This window comes from Brassica napus, chromosome C9 (assembly GCF_020379485.1).
Source record: "Brassica napus cultivar Da-Ae chromosome C9, Da-Ae, whole genome shotgun sequence".
In the NCBI taxonomy this organism is placed as follows: domain Eukaryota; kingdom Viridiplantae; phylum Streptophyta; class Magnoliopsida; order Brassicales; family Brassicaceae; genus Brassica; species Brassica napus.
Genome location: NC_063452.1, coordinates 22329878 through 22352006, shown reverse-complemented (window position 1 = coordinate 22352006; position 22129 = coordinate 22329878). Strand labels below are relative to the sequence as shown.

The window sequence follows — 22129 nt, the reverse complement described above, 5'->3', positions numbered from 1 at the left end:
CTTTAAAGAATAGTAGAGGAGAAAATAATGTTGTAATTCTGAAAGAAAAATCATATACTCTGGCCCCTTAAATATTCTGTCAAATGCCATTTTCTTTCTTTATTATTATTATTTTTTGCTTGGTCCATATCTGGATTCCTGAAATGAACACACCATAATTTTTAATGCCCATTTTTGTCCTTCCAATGACACACATAAGCCTAGACACACACACCAAACGTATCTTCTTTCTCTATGTGTGGTATGTCTATATATCACTACCACCTTCAGATGCTGAGAAAGTGGATTTCACACCACAGTCATAAACATCATCAAGTAGCAGTCTCCATAACCAGTTTGCGTCTACTCTTCTTCTTCTTTATGTTGGATTTCAAATCTGTTTCCTCTCAAAAGAAACAAACCATGAGCATTTCTACCTCAAAAGCTCAATGTTTACCACTTAAGTTTTGTCTCATCTGATAAGATCTTTCCATATCACACACTACTCTGTTCCGTGTTTTTCGCTTCTTGCTCACCATTGTTGCTTCTCCCATTTAAACCATTTTGGTTTCTGCAAATGGCGCACTGACTCTGCTTTAAGCCGTTAACCTTTCCCTGCCGAATTCAACATTTTTTCTCTAAGAAAAAAAGATAAGCAATTGGGTTGGAGCAAGTTGTGCTATAAAGGTCCTATATAGCTTCATCACTATATATATAACTACCTTGCCAAGAAGAAATCCCCAAACCTGCTAGAAAAAACCTTTCACATAACATTTTTCTTATCAAAAACATCAACCAAGATGTCCATCTCTTGCACCAAAAACATCTTTGAAAGATTCTGCGTTGAGGAATACAATATTGATACCATAAAACAGAGTAGCTTCCTCTCCGCAGATCTTTTGCCATCTCTTGGAGCTAGAATTAACCAATCAACTAAGCTACGTAAACACATAATCTCTCCTTTTAATCCAAAATATAGGTAATTTTCTCATAATCTCCAATCTATGTTTTATGTAAATTTTAACTTAACCAGATTATGTTCTGTTTCTCTCAATCCTCTGGTTTATGTTGGAACAGAGCATGGGAGATGTGGCTAGTCTTTCTAGTCATTTACTCAGCTTGGATTTGTCCTTTTGAATTTGCCTTCATCACCTACAAGAAAGACGCCCTTTTCATCATAGACAATATTGTTAACGGCTTATTCGCCATTGATATTGTCCTCACCTTCTTCGTCGCCTATCTCGATAGCCACTCCTATCTTCTAGTTGACAACCCTAAGAAAATAACAATAAGGTTAGAAATAAAATTAGTTTGAAACCTTTGTACAAGTGAATCATATTCATGAAAATGTGAACATTTTCAGGTACCTCTCTACTTGGTTCGCCTTCGATGTGTGTTCTACTGCACCGTTTCAGCCATTGAGCCTCCTGTTTAACTACAATGGAAACGAGTTAGGATTCAGAATTCTTAGCATGCTCAGGTTATGGAGGCTCAGACGAGTTAGCTCGCTGTTCGCAAGGTTTAATTATTGCAATGCTTAAGACCATAATATAAAAGTATTTATCGCATTTTTCTAACTCTTTCTCTTCGCTTCAGGCTTGAGAAAGATATCCGTTTCAACTATTTCTGGATACGGTGCACAAAACTCATTTCGGTTAGTCTCAAAACAGAGCAAAAAGCTTTTTATTTATTTATTTATAATAAACTCTACATATTAATATATGATAAATAAATAAATTTTCACATTCTAATTTGAGCCAATTAGTTTTCCTCCATATTAGTAATATATAGTTAAATTAATAATATAGATTTTCTATTTTATTAATTTATAACTTGAATTTTTTATAAATCTCAGGTCACTTTGTTTGCTGTACATTGTGCTGGATGTTTCAACTACCTGATCGCAGATAGATATCCCAATCCAAGAAAGACATGGATTGGAGCTGTTTATCCAGATTTCAAGGAAACAAGTCTCTGGAATAGATATGTGACTGCTCTTTACTGGTCTATTACGACGTTGACGACCACTGGATATGGAGATTTGCATCCTGAGAATCCAAGAGAAATGATCTTTGACATTTTCTTCATGATGTTCAACCTCGGCTTGACGGCTTACCTGATTGGTAATATGACTAACCTCGTTGTTCACTGGACTAGCCGAACCAGAAGCTTTGTAAGTTTGATGATCCCTTTATTTTGATCTAGCTAGGCATGTTCATTTTGTATAAAAAAGGTTGGGTACTTTGAAAAGCAAAAACTTATATAATTTTATATATTGATATAATTCAAGCAGGTTATTGGGATATCCAAATTTAAAATTAATAAATTAAAATTTCATGATCTAACCTAGTAATTTCTGTTATCCTTACATGAAAATTATAGGTAATTTGAATTAGGTATGGTAGGATCATATATCTTGTCTGAATACACATGCATATTTTGATCTACCTCAAGTTAATTGTTAAACCTACTGAAAGTTATAGACATGGTCAAATATTTTTTACTTGTCTTTAGTATTAACTTGTTCAAACTAGACAAAATACTAATGATTTCTATACAACAGAGAGATACAGTGAGAGCTGCTTCAGAGTTTGCTTCAAGAAACCAACTCCCACATGACATACAAGACCAAATGTTATCACACTTTTGCCTGAAGTTCAAAACAGAGGGCTTGAAACAACAAGAAACTTTGAACAATTTGCCAAAAGCAATCCGGTCAAGCATTGCAAACTATCTCTTCTTCCCCATTGTTCAAAACATTTATCTATTTCAAGGAGTTTCTCGTGACTTCCTCTTTCAATTGGTAAAATTATATTCTCTAACTTTTCATTTCAACTTTTAATATCACTCTAAGAGGTTTCATGAAGTTACCATTTTATGCCCAAGGTTTCAGATATAGATGCTGAGTATTTCCCACCTAAGGAAGATATAATTCTACAAAACGAAGCTCCAACGGATCTTTACATTCTGGTCTCAGGATCAGTGGTAAGCGAGTTATATTGGTTATCAGTAAAAATTTAATTAATAGCATAGAATTATCAATAATTACCTTCAAACGTTGTGTAACTGTTGTAGGATTTCACAGCCTATGTTGATGGACAAGATCAGATTCAAGGCAAAGCAGTTGTTGGAGATATGTTTGGAGAGATTGGAGTTTTATGCTATAGACCACAACCTTTTACGGTAAAGACAACTGAGTTATCTCAAATACTACGGATAAGTAGAACATCTCTCATGAGCGCGATGCACGTTCATGCTGAAGATGGACGAGTCATAATGAACAATCTCTTCAAGGTATGTGAGCTAAAAACAATACTCTTGAAACTTATGTATATAGTTAAAACAAATTTAAACTCATGTTTTGTTACAATACTTGAAGAAACTTAGAGGACAACAATCAATAGCAATAGAAGATACAAATAATGACCAACAAAACATAAATTTTCAACTAATGGGATGGGAAGAGTGGATGGATTCAAGAAAAGATGCCAATTGTTTAGATGTTACAGAGTCAACTTCAGACAGTGGAGAAAAGGCTATAATGGATGCAACTCACAAGGGAGATACTGAAACAATTAAGAAGCTAGTTAAACATCAGCATTGCAGCTCCAGCATCCAAACCAAGCCATGTAGAGGACACGACAAGAGAGTTACCATTCACATGTTGTCACAAGAGAAAGATCAATCACAGTGCCATAACGGGAAGTTGATACTCTTACCTAAATCCATAGAAGAGCTTGTAATTCTAGCAGGTAAGCTCTGAAAAGACTCAAAATGAAGAACAAAACTCTCCTTTGTGAAAAAAATTTCTAACCGTTGAAACTTTGGGAATTATGTAGGTGAAAAGTTTGGAGGATGCAGCTTCACAAAGATCACGAATGCAGAGAACACTGAGATTGATGATTTAGATGTCATTAGGGATGGTGATCATTTGTTTTTTTCATCAAACTGAGTTTGGAGGTAGTAACTGAGACTAGCCTTCCTTCGTTACAGCAATGTATGTCCGCGACAGTGTATTCTTACTCGGTTTCACAGAACAGTTGGATTATCAAAACTGTAATCTACGAAACCTGATATTGATTGACACAACAACACAGATCAATAGTATATGGGATGTATATGATATATAATTTAATAACAAAAAAGTTGAAAAATGAGAAAGTCGAAATAAAGTAGTGCAATGAATAATTTTTTGTTGCTTCATCTTTTCTTAAACCACTGTACTATAATTCATAGAGTATATATCTCCTATGACTTTTCGATACAGTTTGGAAACCGAACAAGAAATCAATGAAAAATAACCATCCCTAATTTTTCTATGGTCAAAAACCTTTTTAAAAAGATAAAAAAAAAAAAGATTCATGAAGACCACAACCTTAATGAATTGGTAGCTTTGCTGTTCTCTTTCACGTTTGTATACATCAACGTATTCTAAACATGCTACACAATTGTTGGGAAACATTTGATTTCCAGTAGTTTAGAGCGTGTTTTAGGCCACCAACAAAAGTTAGAACCTTGTGTGTACATATTATTATAGTGTGTCTTTTTAGATTTTGGTCACGGACCTTACCCATGGTGGAACTCTTTTTTGACAAAGTAGTGCGGACCATTTTTCCGACGGAGACGTCTGTCGGAATGATCAGAGTTTGGGCACGATGGAATCGTCACCGTGAACACTATGAGTTAGTATATTTGTTGGTCAAAATCGAAGTTGGTTTGAATAAGAAATGGAGGTTTAATATGGGTTGTTTACGAAGCTTAAAATATAACATTTGTAAAATGTCTCACATTATAATATAAAGTGTGTTAAATATCTGGACCGGACTCGAGTTTTGGGTTTCGGGATTTGGTAAATGGGTCGTCGATCCATAATACCATTATGTGTGCTCCAGATATTTATTATGTTTTGGTACATAATTTGTCCTGGTCAACCAAGCAATTTATTCCAAACTTAATATCACATTTATTCATAATTGATTGAGAATCAATATGAAGAACGTAACCTCCGTATCTCTCCACTATTGCTTGGATTTATTGGGCAATACTATGAGAGTATATATATATAGACAATGGTCTTCCTTATTCTAAGACAGAGAAAACAAATCAATCGCTCATATTTCATTTTCCTTTTTGATATTTTTTTTGAGTCTGAGAGTACACACAAAACTAGTTTCGCCAGACTTCTGATAGAGTGACGCAAATGAGAAGATTAATTATAGTTGTATCTTTGGACTCATTACGTTATCGAACCGTCGCACTACGGGACGTATTTGAGTTAAGGAAATAGATAATATCTCGCCTCTGCAGTTGTATCATCTTTTTCTTAATCTTTGATATAATTTTATCAATCTTATTCTTTACCGTATTTAGTTCTCCGTAGAATATAAAATACGGTTCTATCAACCCAGCATGGCAGCATTTGATTCAATCATGTACTAGCTAGGAAACAACATTGCAAGTGAAAAGCCATTAAGACAAAAGTCTAATTCTAATATTGCAAGATGTTAATCTCCGTCAGATACGACGCATCTTTCAATACTAAAGCCATTAAGACAAAAGTTGCTTACTGAAACTCCTCAAAATATCTAACTGTCTTAGTTTAGTAAGAATAATTATTTCACGAGTTGAAAAAGACAAAACTGAATATATATTCCACGAACACGAAGTGCATGCGTCGCACCTACGCAGTACGCACACCTGTTGCTTAACCTACTCATCTTCTTTTCTGTTATTCCTCCTATTATACTGATTATACCCTCGCCTGCGTGCTTTGCCCCTTCACTTCTACAAGCCCGATTTCGTAACTTCACATATCCAAAAATGTCTCTCAAAGTCACAAACCTAAAGACCTATATATATAAAAAACCATCAACGATTCCACATATTCACAAACCCTCATCACAGCAAACCAATCTAATGTCGTCTCTAGAAACCAAACCAGATCAAAGAGAAGGAGCTGAGATCTTCAATGTAGGATCAACCTGCAAGCAAAAAGCAAACGAGATCTTATCGACCATGAATCTTCCCAAAGGACTTCTCCCTTTGGACAACATGACAGAGATCGGTCACAACAAAACAACCGGTTATATCTGGATCAAGATTAACAAGAACGTTCAGCATCGGTTCAAGGCGATCGGAAGAAACGTGTCGTATGACTCGGAGGTCACTGCGTTCGTGGAGAACCGTCGGATGCGTAGTCTTACAGGGATCAAGAGCAAAGAGCTTCTGCTTTGGGTTACGATCTCTGAGATCTTTGTTAATGATCAAGACCAAACGAAGATTACTTTTGCTAATCCGACGGGACTGTCACGTACTTTCCCTGTTACTGCTTTCGAGGAAGAAGAGAAGTGATTTGTCAACGGTCTAGAACTTTGATTTTATTGGCCTTTTTTTTTTCTTTCGTTCCTTTTCTTTGCTTAGCTATGTATTGTTTATCTGCGTCTTTCCGGTTACAATAATGATAAAATAATGTACTTGTTATAAATAGAAATGAGATTTTATTGTATTGCAGAAATTTAAATAAGGGTGAAAATTTATACCCGTAGAATTTTTAACACTGATATAGAGAGAGAGAATTTCTTATTATAGAGAGAGAAGAGATTGAGGTGTGTCGTCACAATGAACGAAAACGTTCGTATATATAGAAAGAAATTTACTGTGCAAATAGTGCAGCGGGCCCCACATCTTTTTATATTTTCAAACATTACGTCTGGCTGTCTTTCATAACACTCCCTCTAGGGGACCGGTGTCACTATCCACTCTCGCTTAACGTCTTTGTTGCCTCGTTAAAAACCTTTCCAGGAAAACTCAATGGGAAAAACCATAGTAAGGTAAAAAAAATACAACTACGTAAGCTCCCCCTCAAATGAACAGTCACAGATCCTTCTGATGGCGCATCCCAATGTTATGGATGTGTTTTCTGAATACCGAGGTAGGGAGTGATTTTGTGAAGAGGTCGGCTGCATTGTCGCATGATCGAATATATCTTACTTCAATCTCTTTATTCTTCTCGAGCTCTTGAGTGTATGAGAAGAACTTCGGAGATATATGTTTGGTTCTATCGCTTTTGATATATCCTTCCTTCGTTTGAGAAACACATGCCGCATTATCTTCATATAGAATAGTTGGCTCCGTATTTTCGTCAATCCCACTGCTTGAACAGATGTGTCGGCTTATTGATCTTAGCCATACACATCCTCTACTTGCTTCATGGAGTGCAATGATCTCAGCGTGATTTGAAGAAGTAGCAACAAGTGTCTGCTTCTGAGAACGCCAAGATATGGCGGTGCCTCCAATTGTAAAAACATATCCTGTCTGGGATCGAGCTTTGTGTGGATCTGACAAATAACCTGCATCTGCAAAACCAATTATTTGACCTTTTGAACTTTTAGGATAAAACAAGCCTAAATCAGTTGTTCCTTGAAGGTAACGAAAGACATGTTTAATTCCATTCCAATGTCTTCGCGTAGGAGACGAACTGAATCTCGCTAAAAGATTAATGGCAAAAGATATGTCAGGTCGAGTACAATTTGCAAGATACATAAGAGCTCCAATTGCACTTAAGTATGGAGTTTCAGGACCAAGTATTTCTTCATTTTCCTCAGATGGTCGAAACGGATCATTTTCAACATTAAGTGATCTAACGACCATCGGGGTGCTAAGAGGAGTTGCTTTATCCATGTTAAAGCGTTTCAATACTCGTTTGGTATATGTAGACTGGTGTACAAATATACCCTTTTGAGAATGCTCAATTTGTAATCCTAGACAATATTTTGTCTGCCCGAGATCTTTCATCTCAAATTCTCCTTTCAGATAGTTTGATGCCTTTTGGATTTCGTTTTGAGTTCCAATAATATTAAGATCATCAACGTACACCGCGATTATCACAAATCCGGATGTTGTTTTCTTTATGAAAACACAAGGGCATATAGGATCATTCGTGTATCCTTCTTTTGTTAAGTGTTCGCTGAGACGATTATACCACATTCGTCCAGATTGTTTTAACCCATATAATGATCTTTGCAATTTTATTGCACATAACTCTTTAGGTTTGGAACTTAACGTTTCTGGCATTTTAAATCCATCTGGGATTCTCATATAGATATCAGTATCTAATGATCCATATAAATATGCCGTAACGACATCCATGAGACGCATTTCTAAATTTTCATTGGCCGCTAGGCTCATCAGGAATCTAAATGTGATTGCGTCCATGACAGGAGAATAAGTTTCCTCATAATCAATTCCTGGCCTTTGAGAGAAACCTTGGGCTACGAGACGAGCTTTGTATCTTGTAATCTCGTTTTTCTCATTTTTTTTTCGGACAAACACCCATTTGTACCCAACAGGTTTTACATCTTTGGGTGTGAGCACAATAGGTCCGAATACATTTCGTTTGTTAAGCGAATCTAGTTCGACTTGAATTGCATCTTTCCATTTTATCCAGTCATGTCTCTTTTGACATTCATATACAGACTTTGGTTCTGGATCTTCGTTTTCTTCATTTATTTCCTTTGCTAAAAGGTATGAGAAAACGTCATCAATATCATCCATCTCATTTCGTTTCCATATCTTTCCATTATGGATGTAATTGATAGAAATCTCATGATTTCCTTCAGATTCAAGATGCTTTATATTGTCGTTAGATTCACAATTTTCTTCGTCCAAAATATTTTCTGTTATTTTGGGAGTATCATGCTTTTCACATTCCTTACGTTTTCTAGGAAGTTTATCCTTTGAACCAATAGGTCTACCGCGCTTTAAACGTGTTCCTGATTCACGTGTATCAACTGCCGTTCCACCATTTTGTGGTATTTCAATACGAGCAGGAGTATTTGCAGCGGGTATATGTGATTTAGTTACCATTTTGGTATCAGCAAATGCATCAGGTAGCTGATTTGCTATATTTTGTAAATGCATGATACGTCGAACTTCTAGTTCTGACTGTTTCGTAGGAGGATCAAGGTGTAATAACGATGGTACACTCCATTTGATCTCTTTTCCTACTTGTTTATTGTCTCCCCCTAGAGTTGGGAATTCTTTCTCATTGAAATGACAATCGGCAAATCGTGCCGTAAACACATCACCAGTTTGTGGTTCTAGGTATCTTATTATTGATGGAGAATCATAGCCAATATATATTCCCAACCGTCTTTGCGGTCCCATCTTTGTACGTTGCGGTGGTGCTATTGGAATATAAACCGCACAACCAAAGATTTTTAGATGAGAGATATTTGGTTCTTTTCCAAATGCTAACTGTAATGGGGAATATCTATGGTATGCACTTGGTCTTATCCGAATTAGTGCTTCTGCATGCAAAATAGCATGTCCCCATACAGATGTTGGGAGTTTTGATCTCATGATCAATGGCCTTGCAATTAGTTGCAGCCGTTTAATTAATGATTCTGCCAAACCATTTTGTGTATGAACATGAGCAACAGAATGCTCTACTTCAATCCCTGATACCATACAATAATCATTAAAAGCTTGGGATGTGAATTCACCAGCGTTATCTAATCTAACTCTTTTAATTGGATAATCTGAGAACTGTGCTCTTAATTTGATTATCTGAGTTAGAAATCTCGCAAATGCCATATTTCGAGATGATAACAAACAAACATGTGACCATCTACTCGATGCATCGATTAATACCATAAAGTAGTAGAATGGTCCACACGGTGGATGTATTGGTCCACAAATATCACCTTGGATTCTTTCCAAAAACTTTGGTGATTCTTTGTCAATTTTGGTTGGTGATGGTCTTATGATTAATTTCCCAAGAGCACACGCATCACATGTCATTTTATTACTTTGGTATATATCTTGGGTTTTTATTGAATGACCATGTGAGCTTTCAATGATTTTTCGCATCATTGTAGTGCCTGGGTGACCAAGACGATCATGCCATAATGTAACATCTTCTGGATTTCTTTTGATCACAAGATGTGATTCTATAGCATCAATATAAGTGTGATGCAATCCAGAAGGAAGTTCTGGAAATTTTTCCAGTACAAGGCCTTTGCCTGATTTTTCAGAAGTTATATACAAATACTTCTTTCCATTCTCAGTTGCAGACTGAGTGTTATACCCTTGACGGTATATATCTTTGAAACTCAACAAATTTCTCTTAGAATTTGGAGAATATAAGGCATTATCTATGGAAAACTTTGTTCCATTAGGCAACATAAAGTTTGCCTTGCCAATTCCTTCGATCAGGTCTGTAGGACCTGATATTGTGTTTACAGTCATTTTTACTGACTTTAAAGTAGAGAAATATCTCTTATCCTTCAGTATAGTGTGCGTTGTGCCACTATCTGGTATGCAAACTTCTCTACCAATTTGTTTAGTTGTTGTTCCATTTGCTTTCTTATCCATTTCTGTAACACACAGTTAATATTAATAAAGAAAATAAACTTTCATAAGTAAACATATTATGCATCAATAACAAGTACACAATAATTATACATTAGATATTTTGAAATACAACATTATTTTGAAAGTGAAATACATAATATTTTATGGCATCACTAGGCATTATTAAGCTTGATCAGTACAAGCACTTCAATTATTTTGATGAGTGGCCTCGTCGAAATCTCCCATAAAGTCAGAGGATTCGAGGTATGTCGATGTTGTACCCACAAGGTGTTCATTGAGATTTACTTCCTTTGCCTTGCCTTTAATAGATTCTTGGTACAATTGGCATAGATGCCGAGGAGTTCGACATACTTGAGACCAGTGTCCCTTCGATCCACATCTGTAACAGACGTTCTCATTTTTATGAGTAGGGTTTTCTTTGGTTTCTTTCCCTTTTACCCGATCAGATCGATTCCATGTGTTGGATCCCCTTCCTCTTGGGTTGTTACTCCTTTCATGGTTGCGGTTAAATCGATAACCACGACCACGACCAAAACCACGATTGTGACCACGGCCACGACCACGCCCACGATAGGAATAATTTCTCTTTTCCGGATTTTTTATATCCGTTGCATTTACCTCAGGAAATGTTTTGGTTCCCGTGGGTCGGGCATTGTGGTTTTTAATGAGGAGTTCATTATTTCTCTCCGCTATCATAAGCGCCACAACGAGTTCAGAGAACCTCGTACACCCACAATTTCTATATTGTTCTTGTAGAACATAATGATTTTTGTGGAACGTTTGGTAAGTTTTCTCGAGCATTTCTGCTTCCGAGACAGGCTTACCGCAATAATCTAATTGCGCCGCTATTCTCAATATAGCGGAATTGTACGTTTCCCCTTTTTCAAAATCTTGAAATCGTAGATTTTTCCACTCATCAAGTGCATGGGGAGAGTAATTTTTCTTTGGTTATCAAACCTCTCCTTCAGAGCTTTCCAAAGATCTAAGGGATCTTTGGTTCTCGCATAATCATGCGTAAGATTTTCATCTAGATGCCTTCTCAGAAATATCACGGCCTTAGCCTTTTCATGAGAGGTTGATATATTGCCGTCTTTTATTGTTCCGAGTATTTCCTCGGAATCTAGATGAAGCTCCATGTTTGTAACACATGCCGTGTAGTTTGTCCCAGTTACTTCCAATGCCGGAAACTGATGTTTCTCGATTTTTGCCATTTGTATTTCTAAAGCACATAAATAAAAATTATTAGAATATTATTCATATTAAAAGGAACCGTTTACATTAATCATGCAAGCAATTACAAGGAGAAGCGATGTAAAGAAAATTAAACCGATATTCATCTTAAATTCACTCGGAGTAAATTCTCCAACGAATAAACCATAAATAGAAACACAAATAAAAATGGCACATAAAAACAAAAGTGCGCGAATCATCTTTCTTGAAATGAAAAATCGGAGGAGAGCGATTTGAAATTTTTGAGAGAAGATGAAATGTTTTGGATGATGAAATGGAGTGAAAATGAGTTGTATTTATAGATAAAAATTACTGTTCATGACCGTTGGAGAAAGGATAATTTTTTGAAAAATTTTCTTTGTGACCGTTGGGGTTAAATCGAGTGCACCAAAAATCAGTCTGAAAATATCGTATTAAACAGTCAATCAAATCTATAAAATTTCATAAAAGTAAAAAATTATGACAATGAAATATTTATGTTATGACAACAAATCATGCGACGGCTCAGCCGATCAATGCAGAGTAATAAATAAATTATACGTCGGCTCGGCCGACCAATTAATAATAAACATAATATAAGGCGGCTCGGCCGACCAATAAATAATAAACAGGATATAAGGCGGCTCGGCCGACCAATAAATAATAAACAGAATATAAGGCGGCTCGGCCGACCAATAAATAAATTAAATTACTAGTAAATAATATATGCGGTATTCCGGCCATTATAACATGATATAAATAATAATAGAGGCGGTATACCGACCATTATAACAGGGTATAAATGATACAAATAAATTTTACCGAATCGCAGAGTGATCGTGCTGATAACGTGTTACAAAAAGAACTGAGATTTTATTGTATCGCAGGAATTTAAATAAGGGCGAAATTTTATACCCGTAGAATTTTTAACACTGATATAGAGAGAGAGAATTTCTTATTATAGAGAGAGAAGAGATTGAGGTGTGTCGTTACAATTAACGAAAACGTTCATATATATAGAAATAAATTTACTGTGCAAATAGTGCAGCGGGCTCCATATCTTTTTATATTTTCAAACATTACGGCTGGCTGTCTTTCATAACAGTACTTGTTTTTTAATATAGTTCTTATTGTTCTAATTTGTAGAAATCTACTTGCTTCTTAATATAGGTCTTATTGTCCTAATACTTATTATCATGAACACTGAACATGTTTCATTCTTTCTCGCTTCAAAGACACTCCTCTTAATATAAAACTCCAGATAATAAATATAAATATCTCAAAACCAAGTAGTGAAAAATCTTTCTCATCCATCATATTTTCAAATGATCTTAAATTGTAGAACTTTCTTCTCTACTAAGACACATTTCAAAAGATTATATGCTGCTCGTCCATGTCTTTCAACATCAAGACAACTATATCACCCATTCGGAAAATCCCAACTGAACCAATGACACACTACTATGAATATTTTTATATTTTATGGTGATTATGAAATTGAAAACAATAATTATACAAATATATTTAAACCAGCTTATGCGTAACAAAACAACTATCACCTAAAAACCTATCACCTAAAAACACTATCATCTGTAATTTCTTTTTACAAAAATGGTGCATTGTGTAAACACAACACAATTATTATTTTGATGCAATAAGATATATTAGGTATCTGTTCCAATGAAATTTTAAACTGATGAAAGTCAGGAAATTTGCTTATTTGTGTGTAAGTTATATAATAATCAATAAATGATGTTAACTGGACTATATGTTTACGTTTATAATTTCATATTAACATATCAACTTTTAAAACTGGTACAGATCCAAGCCAGCTTTGAAACTTTTTTCTTTTTCTTTTTCTTTTTCAAATTTGAAAATAGTTACAAATGTAGATTCTTATTTTATCACAAATAATAATTATAAATTAATAATTCTATTATATATGAAAATTTTAAAAATATTTATATTCATTTTTCTTGGTCTAATTTCATGAATTAAAAAACGTGGATTTTGCATAGATCCGAAAGAGAGAGGAGGAGAAAGAACAAAGTGTTGGGAATAGAACAACATTGTGGGAATATGATTATAACCATACCATTAGACTATTACTTTCTAGGCAATTCCACAGTCTCAATGACACCATTCGACTTGATATATTTATTTACATGAACACTATATGCATACAAAAATGAAATACTAAATTCAGTTGTTAAGAAAGTAATTAACATTTTTTATTCTTTCTCGCTTCATAGACCCACCTCTCAACACAAAAACTCGACACACCCAAATACTAATACTTCAAAAGAAAGTAGTGAATAATCCGTATCATCTATCATACTCTCAAATGATCTCGTTAGCTTTTAAAAGCTTCTTTTCTATTATGAGTTACATTTCAATAATTTCATCTCCACGGAGGATTCCATGTTCGTCCATGACCACTTTCAACATCGAGCAACGATAACACTTCATTATTTACCAAAAATCCAATCTGAACCAATAACATACCATGAATATTATTACATTTTGTGTTGATTATGAAGTTGAAAACAATAACCCAAATACATTTAAAGCATAACAAAACAACTATCACCTTGTGCAATTTTGTTTTGCAAAAAATGGTGCATTGTTTAAACACAGCACCATGATTATTTTGATTCAATAAGACATAAATTAGATATGAGTTCCAACAAAATTCCAAACTGATAAGAGTCAGGAAATTTATCTATTTGTGGGTAAGTTATATAATAATCGACTAATTATATTAACTGGCCCATATGTTTAAGTTTATAATTTCATATCAACATTTAGAACTGGTACTAGTCCAAACCAGCTTTGAAATTCTGTTTTTTATTCTCCTTTTTCAAGTTTGAAAGTAATTACAAATGTAGATTCTTATATTGTCACAAATAATAGAAGAAAACAACTAAATAAATACTGAACTTACACGCTTTTGGAAAAAACACGAACTCTTCGATATCCAAAAACATATGAAGTTGTGTTGACTGAACCAAATTAGTTATAACTTTAGTCAACATTAAATTTCATTTAACCAACATTTATTTTTTTTTTAGCGAAAGTCAAAATGACGCTATTTTGCTAAAATAAAAATAAACTGAGAAAATTCACCGTGAAAAAATATACATTTTTGTTAAAAAGCATGAAATTTTCATTGATCCAAAAATATAAACTTATTTGGGCTAAAACAAATTATATATAAACCAAGCATCCAAAATTCGAACTGAAAACAAGTTTATATCTTTTGGATGAGTGAAAAGTTCATGCTTATTAGTAAAAATGGGTAAGTTCACTATTTTGCGGTGAATTTTGTTAATTTTTTTAATATTTTAGCAAAACGACGTTGTTTGATTTCTGTTAACAAAATAAATGTCGATTAAGTTAAAATTAATGTTGACTAAAGTTATACCTAATTTTGTTCAGTCAACATATATTCATATGTTTTTTGGATTGACGAAGAGTTTGTATTTTCTTTGGCAAAAATGCGTAAGTTCAATATTTATTTGACAATTTTTTTCCAAATAATAGTATAAATTAATTATTTTCCACAACAGAAATTTTAAAATATTTATATACATTTTTTTCTCAATCTAATTTTGCGAATTTCGAGTAGGTTTGAGAGAGAGAGAACAAAAGTTTTTTTTTTCTTTTTTCCTTGTAGAAAGGGTTACGAGGCTTAAATTGGGACAAGCCTTCGGCTTCGTCTTCTTGATTTCACCTCACCTCTCTCTCCCGATTTTTCATGTCTCTTCCAAACAAACGCTCTACTTGCCCCGCAGCCGCTTCCTCAGCCTCCACCACCGACTCTTCTTATTCTTCCCCTCCCATGAAAAAATCCAAAAACGGCCTCCACACTCCCTCCGATAAGGTTCCCTTCCCCATGGAGGACGAAGATCCAACCCCCTCCGCCGCAGCCAATCTCTCCCGGAAGAAGGCTACACTCCCCCAGCCCACTAAGAAGCTCGTCATCAAGCTCAACAAAGGTTGATTCCTATCAATTTGCGATTGTTTTGATCGTAAAATCTGATGTTTCTTAGGTTTTATCTATTTGATCTTAGGATTTTGTTTGCGTAGTGTGTAAATCGAAGCTCTCGATTGATTGAAAATGACTCTCTGCACCGAACGATTGATTGTCTAGCGTAAGGCTTCTCAATTTTAGGGTTTTTCTATAGGCTTCCCGCGATTTGTTCAGACTCTGTGTGTTTTGCGATTGAATTGGATCGGGATTCACTGTTGAATCGAGCTTGATTGCTGATTTTGATTTGTTAATGAGTGGTTAGGGTTTATGTATTTCTGAATCTCTTTTCTCTAGCCAGATCCGTTATCTATGTTATGCATAATCTTGAGATGCTCTGGATATGGATAAAACCATTTTTCATCATTTGATTTTGTAATATTTGAAGCCAAACCAACTCTACCAACAAACTTTGAAGACACTACCTGGGATAATCTGCAGTCAGCTATCAGAGCTATATTCCTCAAAAAGCCCTTTTCTTTCGACCTCGAGAGGCTTTACCAGGTACCAAATTTTTCCATCTTTCTTTGTTTGTTTGGTTTCTTCTTGTTTGTATTGTATGTGAAATTAGAAATTGTTGTTTTTTTTATTCAGGCTGTTGATGACCTTTGCTTGCATAAGCTGGAAGGAAAGCTTTACGAACGGATGCAGAAGGAGTGTGAAGAGCACATCTCTGCCGCTTTACATTCTTTAGTTGGCCAAGACACCGATCTCTCTGTTTTCTTGTCGCTCGTTGAGAAATGCTGGCAAGATTTCTGTGACCAGATGCTCATGATCCGGAGTATAGCCTTGTCTTTGGATAGGAAGTATGTTATACAGAACCCGAATGTACGTTCGTTGTGGGAGATGGGCCTTCAGCTTTTTCGGAAGCATCTTTCTCTGTCCCCTGATGTTGAGCAGAGGACTGTTACTGCTCTCTTGAGAATGATTGAAAAAGAAAGGTAATCTTGTAACAATTCCAGGCTTTCAGTAATATATGAAGCAAGGTTTATTTATCCTATACCTTTATCATGTTTGTAATTTTTGAATGGTCCATGAGCTCTATTCCTGTCTAGCAATGATAGTTAGTTGTAAATAAAATATCAAGACGAATGAGCACTATTGTTAGTCATTCATTTATTTGACAATGTTTTCATGTGAATCTTTGGACCTTTCTTTTATGTCATTGGTCGTGCAGGTTAGCCGAAGCTGTTAATAGGACACTACTAAGCCATCTCTTAAAGATGTTTACTGCACTGGGAATATATTCGGAAAGCTTTGAGAAACCTTTCCTTGAATGCACTTCTGAATTTTATGCTGCTGAAGCAATGAAATACATGCAGCAATATGACGTTCCCGAGTACCTGAAGCATGTCGAGGTGCCTTGCATTACTTCATATAGTTTATCCTTACATGTTATTAGTTGATCTGATCTCTCTAAGGTTTCTACTGGTGATTGATGCAGGGAAGGTTGCATGAAGAGAATGAAAAATGCATACTGTACATAGATGCATCAACCAGGAAACCATTGATATCAACTGTTGAAAAACAACTTCTCGAGCGTCATATAGTTGCTATCCTTGATAAGGTTTAGATCCTGTCATACTTGTGGTTGCATATATTAGCAAATTTTTGTTTGCTTTACCCTTATTCTATGTCTGAACATACTCCAGGGTTTCACACCATTAATGGATGGACGTCGTACTGAGGACCTCCAGAGGATGTACACCCTTTTTTCTAGGGTCACTGCACTTGAATCTATGAGGCAGGCGTTAAGTTCCTACACTCGGAAAACTGGGCAGAAGATCGTTATGGATGAAGAGAAAGATAAAGATATGGTACAATCACTATTGGACTTCAAGGCTTCTCTTGACATAGTATGGGAAGACAGCTTTTGCAAGAATGAATCATTTGGCAACACCATTAAAGATTCATTTGAGCATCTGATAAATCTGCGCCAGGTATTGAATATTTATTTTGCTGATGATTGACTTATCTCTTGCTAACAATTTTACTTCCATATAAAAGCTACATACTGATTGTTGTGGAAGTGTCAACCTTATAATCTACAATGTTGCAATCTGTGGAATTTATAGCAATGCTTATGTACTGTATTTACTTTTAAAAAATGAGGCATTTTTGGCTCTGGGTATAAACATATTTTTGGGCTCTGGTTACAGTAGTGTTGTCGCTAGTATCACTTCGGATACAAAATACTCTTTTGACCGATTTTATACAGTATATGGTACTAGCTCCAGTATCGAGCAAAAAAATTCTTATGTAATATCAAGAATCACTTTGACAAAGTGCACATTAGTATTAACTATATTAAATCTGTAGATGTTTCAAGTTTGCATGTTAGTACGTGTTTAAATGATAAATGTTCCGGGTCTGTTTTTGCAGAATCGTCCAGCTGAACTTATCGCCAAATTTTTGGACGAGAAGCTCCGTGCTGGGAACAAGGGTACTTCTGAAGAAGAATTGGAGAGTACCCTTGAGAAAGTCTTGGTTTTGTTCAGATTTATCCAGGTTACCTCTGATTCTTTACATCTAGTGCTGTGTTTGTCTACGTTGAATAACTGTTCCGGGTCTGAAAACCAGCTATTTGACCATCTAAATTAAGTTTTGCTGAAGTATTTCTATTTTTTTCTGATCAAAGGGTAAAGATGTGTTCGAAGCATTCTATAAAAAGGATCTTGCAAAGAGACTCCTGTTGGGAAAAAGCGCTTCCATTGATGCTGAGAAATCAATGATCTCTAAGGTAACAAAAGGATCTTGCAAAGAGACGCCTATTGATTCCCACTGATTTTCTGTTTCTATTTCGGTAAGTTCTTACCCGCTGACCCAATCTTGGTGACACCTACAGCTCAAGACTGAGTGTGGTAGTCAGTTTACAAACAAGCTTGAAGGGATGTTCAAGGTCCTCTTTTCTTTCTCTTTCTCTATTTTTCTTAAAAGGATGTTGGTCTTAAACTTTTAGTAAAGGAATAAAGATCTGGAGTTTTATGCTTACAGTATATCCTAGTATTCATTTCTCTTTGAATATTTTCTCCAGGATATTGAATTGTCAAAGGAAATCAACGAGTCATTCAAACAATCGTCTCAGGCCAGAACAAAATTGCCATCAGGAATTGAGATGAGTGTCCACGTTCTAACAACAGGGTATGACTATACATCAAATTCGTCCCGGACTATACAGTATAGAATGAGATATTTATAACAGCTTTTTAACCTTCCATGAATGATGCAGGTACTGGCCAACATATCCACCAATGGATGTTAAACTTCCTCATGAGTTAAATGTCTATCAGGTTTTACCAGAAGTTCCTTGTATATATGTCCCCCATGGTTTTTTTTTTTGTTACATAAGTTTTTTTTTTGTAATGTATATATGTTTGTTTCGTAGGATATCTTCAAAGAGTTCTATTTGAGCAAGTACAGTGGGAGGAGGTTAATGTGGCAAAACTCATTAGGTCACTGTGTTTTGAAGGCAGATTTCTCCAAAGGTAAAAAGGAGCTTGCTGTTTCCCTGTTTCAGGTCAGTCCAACTTTCTCTTCTTCTTTTTTTTCCTTTTCAAGCTTTTCCTACCACTCATTTTGAATTTTATTCCTCACGTACTGTCTTTGATTGTCTCAGGCTGTTGTGTTGATGTTATTTAACGATGCAATGAAACTTAGCTTTGAAGACATTAAAGATTCCACTGGCATAGAGGACAAAGAACTGAGAAGGACTCTTCAGTCGCTTGCTTGTGGGAAAGTTCGTGTCCTGCAGAAGGTTAGGCTAAAAAAACTGGACTCTGTTAACTAGCCTTTCTGCTAACGCAGAAACTACTGAGATCGTGGGTTTGCATTTTTTTCCCCCAAATATTGATGCGCCTTGTGTAAATGTTATTGCAGTATCCCAAGGGAAGAGATGTACAAGACGGGGATGAATTTGATTTTAATGACACCTTTACCGCTCCTCTGTATCGCATTAAGGTACGTCAGTTATTTTCTTTTGGTTGTTTCACTTAAAAGGTTTCTAGAATCTCGCACATATGTAATAAACCATTTTATGATTATTTTCTGAGCGCAGGTGAATGCAATCCAGATGAAAGAGACGGTAGAAGAGAACACGAGTACAACAGAGAGAGTATTCCAGGACCGACAATACCAGGTTGGTTTACGATACTGTTTTTTCTTAGCACGATCAAAGAGTTGACTAAGTGACTTTTCTCATCACGCTCCTTCCCTTACAGATTGATGCAGCCATTGTTCGAATCATGAAGACGAGAAAAGTCCTGAGCCATACTCTCCTAATCACCGAGCTCTTCCAACAGGTAAATTTTCTTCCTCTCTTTCTTGACGATATAAAAAGCCTCGACTCTTCTAATCTTTGACCATGTTGCTATGATGATGAGAGCTCTCACTCTCAGTACCGTTGTATATATGTAGTAAGTAGCACACTAAGCAAACGTATGGTTTACGTGTTTGTGATTTTGCAGCTGAAGTTCCCAATAAAACCAGCGGATCTGAAGAAGAGGATAGAAAGCCTGATCGATCGAGAGTACTTGGAGAGGGACAAGACCAACCCTCAGATATATAATTATCTTGCTTAGTCATAATCTCTCTTTGTTAAACCGTCTTTTCAACATTTATCTCTGCTCTGTATTACTGTATATTTATTCACAAGACAATGGCCGAGACTTTCTGAAAAAGAACAAACTCCAAAGTTCCGATTATTACAACCCCAACTTGGGCTTTTTTTTTCTTCTTCCTTCACTTTCATATATTGATACAATAAATATCGTCATGTTCTACTGCGACATGCAAGTAAAATTTTATTAGCTATATGACCAATTGCAAAATAACACTGCGTGAATGTTGGGGAAATACAAGAAACTTGTTGGAGAATCTGCGAATCAAACAAGAAAAGAAAGAACATAAAACACTTTTGTTAACCTGGTGTTCAGTGAGAAATCGGTCACTCAACCTTTCATTTCACTAATCAAGTATGCGAATCAAACAAGAAAAAAAAGAACATAAGACACTTTTGTTAACCTGGTGTTCAGTGAGAAATCGGTCTTTCAACCTTTCATTATATCAAATATGAGAGTACAATATCTAGAGGTTACAGTTCCTGTCAACCTCTTTTGATCTCTGTTACAAATCACCAAGAGATACAAGTATATATGTAAGGGTCTAGTTAGCCTACTGAGAACCTAGTTCTCTCTAGCTCTCTCTCTTCAGACCTAAACCCTGGTCGCGAGCTTCCACTCTTCCGCGCCTCTTTTCTGTGTTTCCCTTGTGTCTGCTTGTGTTAAGTCATTTGTCGTGACCTCTCCATCTGATATAAACAGAACTTGACCTAATGAGCTTTCTTGACTAGGTTCATAGTCCATACGCGCGTGACTTGTGCAAGTTAGTCCAACTTGAACAAGTCCGGTCGTCTTGACCAAGCTTCAATACATAGTTTATTTGATGACCCAGAGTTCACCGGTAAGGCTACGTTCCTGGAACCTGGCAAGGCAAGACACTAACCTCCTTAGTGTACAACACACGAGCCTTGCTTTTATATTAGGCTAGGGTAGTTATAACTGATAATCGGTTTTCAATAACCATAAACCATTGAATAATATTTAACCGGTCATTTAACCAAAACGCCATATAACCCAATTGTCAATCTCGACGTGGTTCAAGCTTCTATCATAATTGAGTCTTCATCACCAACATATCACCAACGTAACAATGAAAGAAATGGAGTAAATTTTTTTGTGTAAACCAATCAAACCGAAAAATCTATTATTGTTATGAACTATTACGTGAATGTCCATATAGGCCTATAGGCCCATGTTCTAGACGGTTCTAAACCCTAGTTTTGTATTCCTATATATATGTACGTTGTCTATGGAATAATAATAAGAACAACCAATTCTCTCTTTCTCTTGTTGGACCACGAATCTGTGCTGCGTAATAGGCCCTCTAGCTTTAATGACCCATTTGTTTTACCATCTTCTTACTCCAACCTAATTTTGTTACGACGTCTAGAGAAGACCTTCCAAAACTCACTATCTTCCTATCTCTTCCGTATAACGCCTGCGACGGCTATAATGACGAATTAAAGCTACTTAATTACTCCTCTAGACAAATCGGCGTCTAACTCTCCACATTCCTCCTCTTACTCAATCATAACGATGCTCAGATCCTCAAATCCATTCCTAGCTTTATGGCAAATCAAACGGCAGTCACCACCACCCAAGTTCATTCTCCACTTTTCTTCAGTAAGGTTTCATCAGGACCTGAAGATTCCCAGTTGCTTTTTAAGCTAATCTATTTCTGGAAAACTCGCAATAATTCCAAAGGAGGCATCCTTCCCGGCCTTGAGATGCTGATGATTGATGAAGAGGTACATGTTCATATTTCAATATTATGCTTCCGATTTTATACACGTCTCTGATTTTTTCTAACAGAGAGATAATATGTTAACAATATTCTATACTGAAACTCAACACCTAAGAATTTTTAACGTTAAGAGATAATTTTTAAGATTAGTTAAATAAGTGACCATCTGTGAATATG

The 22129-nt window shown here is 35.7% G+C and overlaps 3 protein-coding genes across 3 annotated transcripts; all 3 read left to right on the top strand.

Moving 5' to 3' along the window:
* Window positions 1-271: 271 nt before the first annotated feature.
* On the top strand, window positions 272-4182 carry LOC106363402 (potassium channel KAT1-like). The gene is made up of 10 exons (XM_048767127.1): window positions 272-958; window positions 1057-1272; window positions 1343-1498; window positions 1576-1633; window positions 1835-2152; window positions 2543-2782; window positions 2866-2964; window positions 3055-3273; window positions 3359-3731; window positions 3819-4182. The coding sequence occupies exons 1-10, from the start codon at window positions 780-782 to the stop codon at window positions 3929-3931; spliced, it is 1971 nt and encodes a 656-aa protein (XP_048623084.1). The 5' UTR covers window positions 272-779; the 3' UTR covers window positions 3932-4182.
* Window positions 4183-5756: 1574 nt separating this feature from the next.
* On the top strand, window positions 5757-6484 carry BNAC09G19220D. The gene has a single exon (XM_013807447.3). It carries the CDS (start codon window positions 5800-5802, stop codon window positions 6328-6330), a length of 531 nt encoding a protein of 176 aa, XP_013662901.1. The 5' UTR covers window positions 5757-5799; the 3' UTR covers window positions 6331-6484.
* An 8710-nt stretch (window positions 6485-15194) lies between these two features.
* On the top strand, window positions 15195-20320 carry LOC125575610 (cullin-4-like). The gene is made up of 17 exons (XM_048767126.1): window positions 15195-15560; window positions 15981-16096; window positions 16187-16533; window positions 16770-16950; window positions 17037-17159; window positions 17245-17532; window positions 17975-18100; window positions 18231-18332; window positions 18438-18491; window positions 18627-18733; window positions 18822-18882; window positions 18978-19109; window positions 19209-19346; window positions 19469-19549; window positions 19647-19727; window positions 19810-19890; window positions 20056-20320. Exons 1-17 carry the CDS (start codon window positions 15320-15322, stop codon window positions 20167-20169), a joined length of 2373 nt encoding a protein of 790 aa, XP_048623083.1. The 5' UTR covers window positions 15195-15319; the 3' UTR covers window positions 20170-20320.
* Window positions 20321-22129: the final 1809 nt, after the last annotated feature.

Coding starts and splice junctions, on each gene's coding strand:
- LOC106363402 (XM_048767127.1), top strand. CDS start 780: ATGTCCATCTCTTGCACCAAAAACATCTTTGAAAGATTCTGCGTTGAG. Junction 1,273..1,342: donor CCTAAGAAAATAACAATAAG/GTTAGAAATAAA, acceptor GAACATTTTCAG/GTACCTCTCTACTTGGTTCG. Junction 1,634..1,834: donor GGTGCACAAAACTCATTTCG/GTTAGTCTCAAA, acceptor TATAAATCTCAG/GTCACTTTGTTTGCTGTACA.
- BNAC09G19220D (XM_013807447.3), top strand. CDS start 5,800: ATGTCTCTCAAAGTCACAAACCTAAAGACCTATATATATAAAAAACCA.
- LOC125575610 (XM_048767126.1), top strand. CDS start 15,320: ATGTCTCTTCCAAACAAACGCTCTACTTGCCCCGCAGCCGCTTCCTCA. Junction 17,160..17,244: donor TAGTTGCTATCCTTGATAAG/GTTTAGATCCTG, acceptor AACATACTCCAG/GGTTTCACACCATTAATGGA. Junction 17,533..17,974: donor ATCTGATAAATCTGCGCCAG/GTATTGAATATT, acceptor CTGTTTTTGCAG/AATCGTCCAGCTGAACTTAT.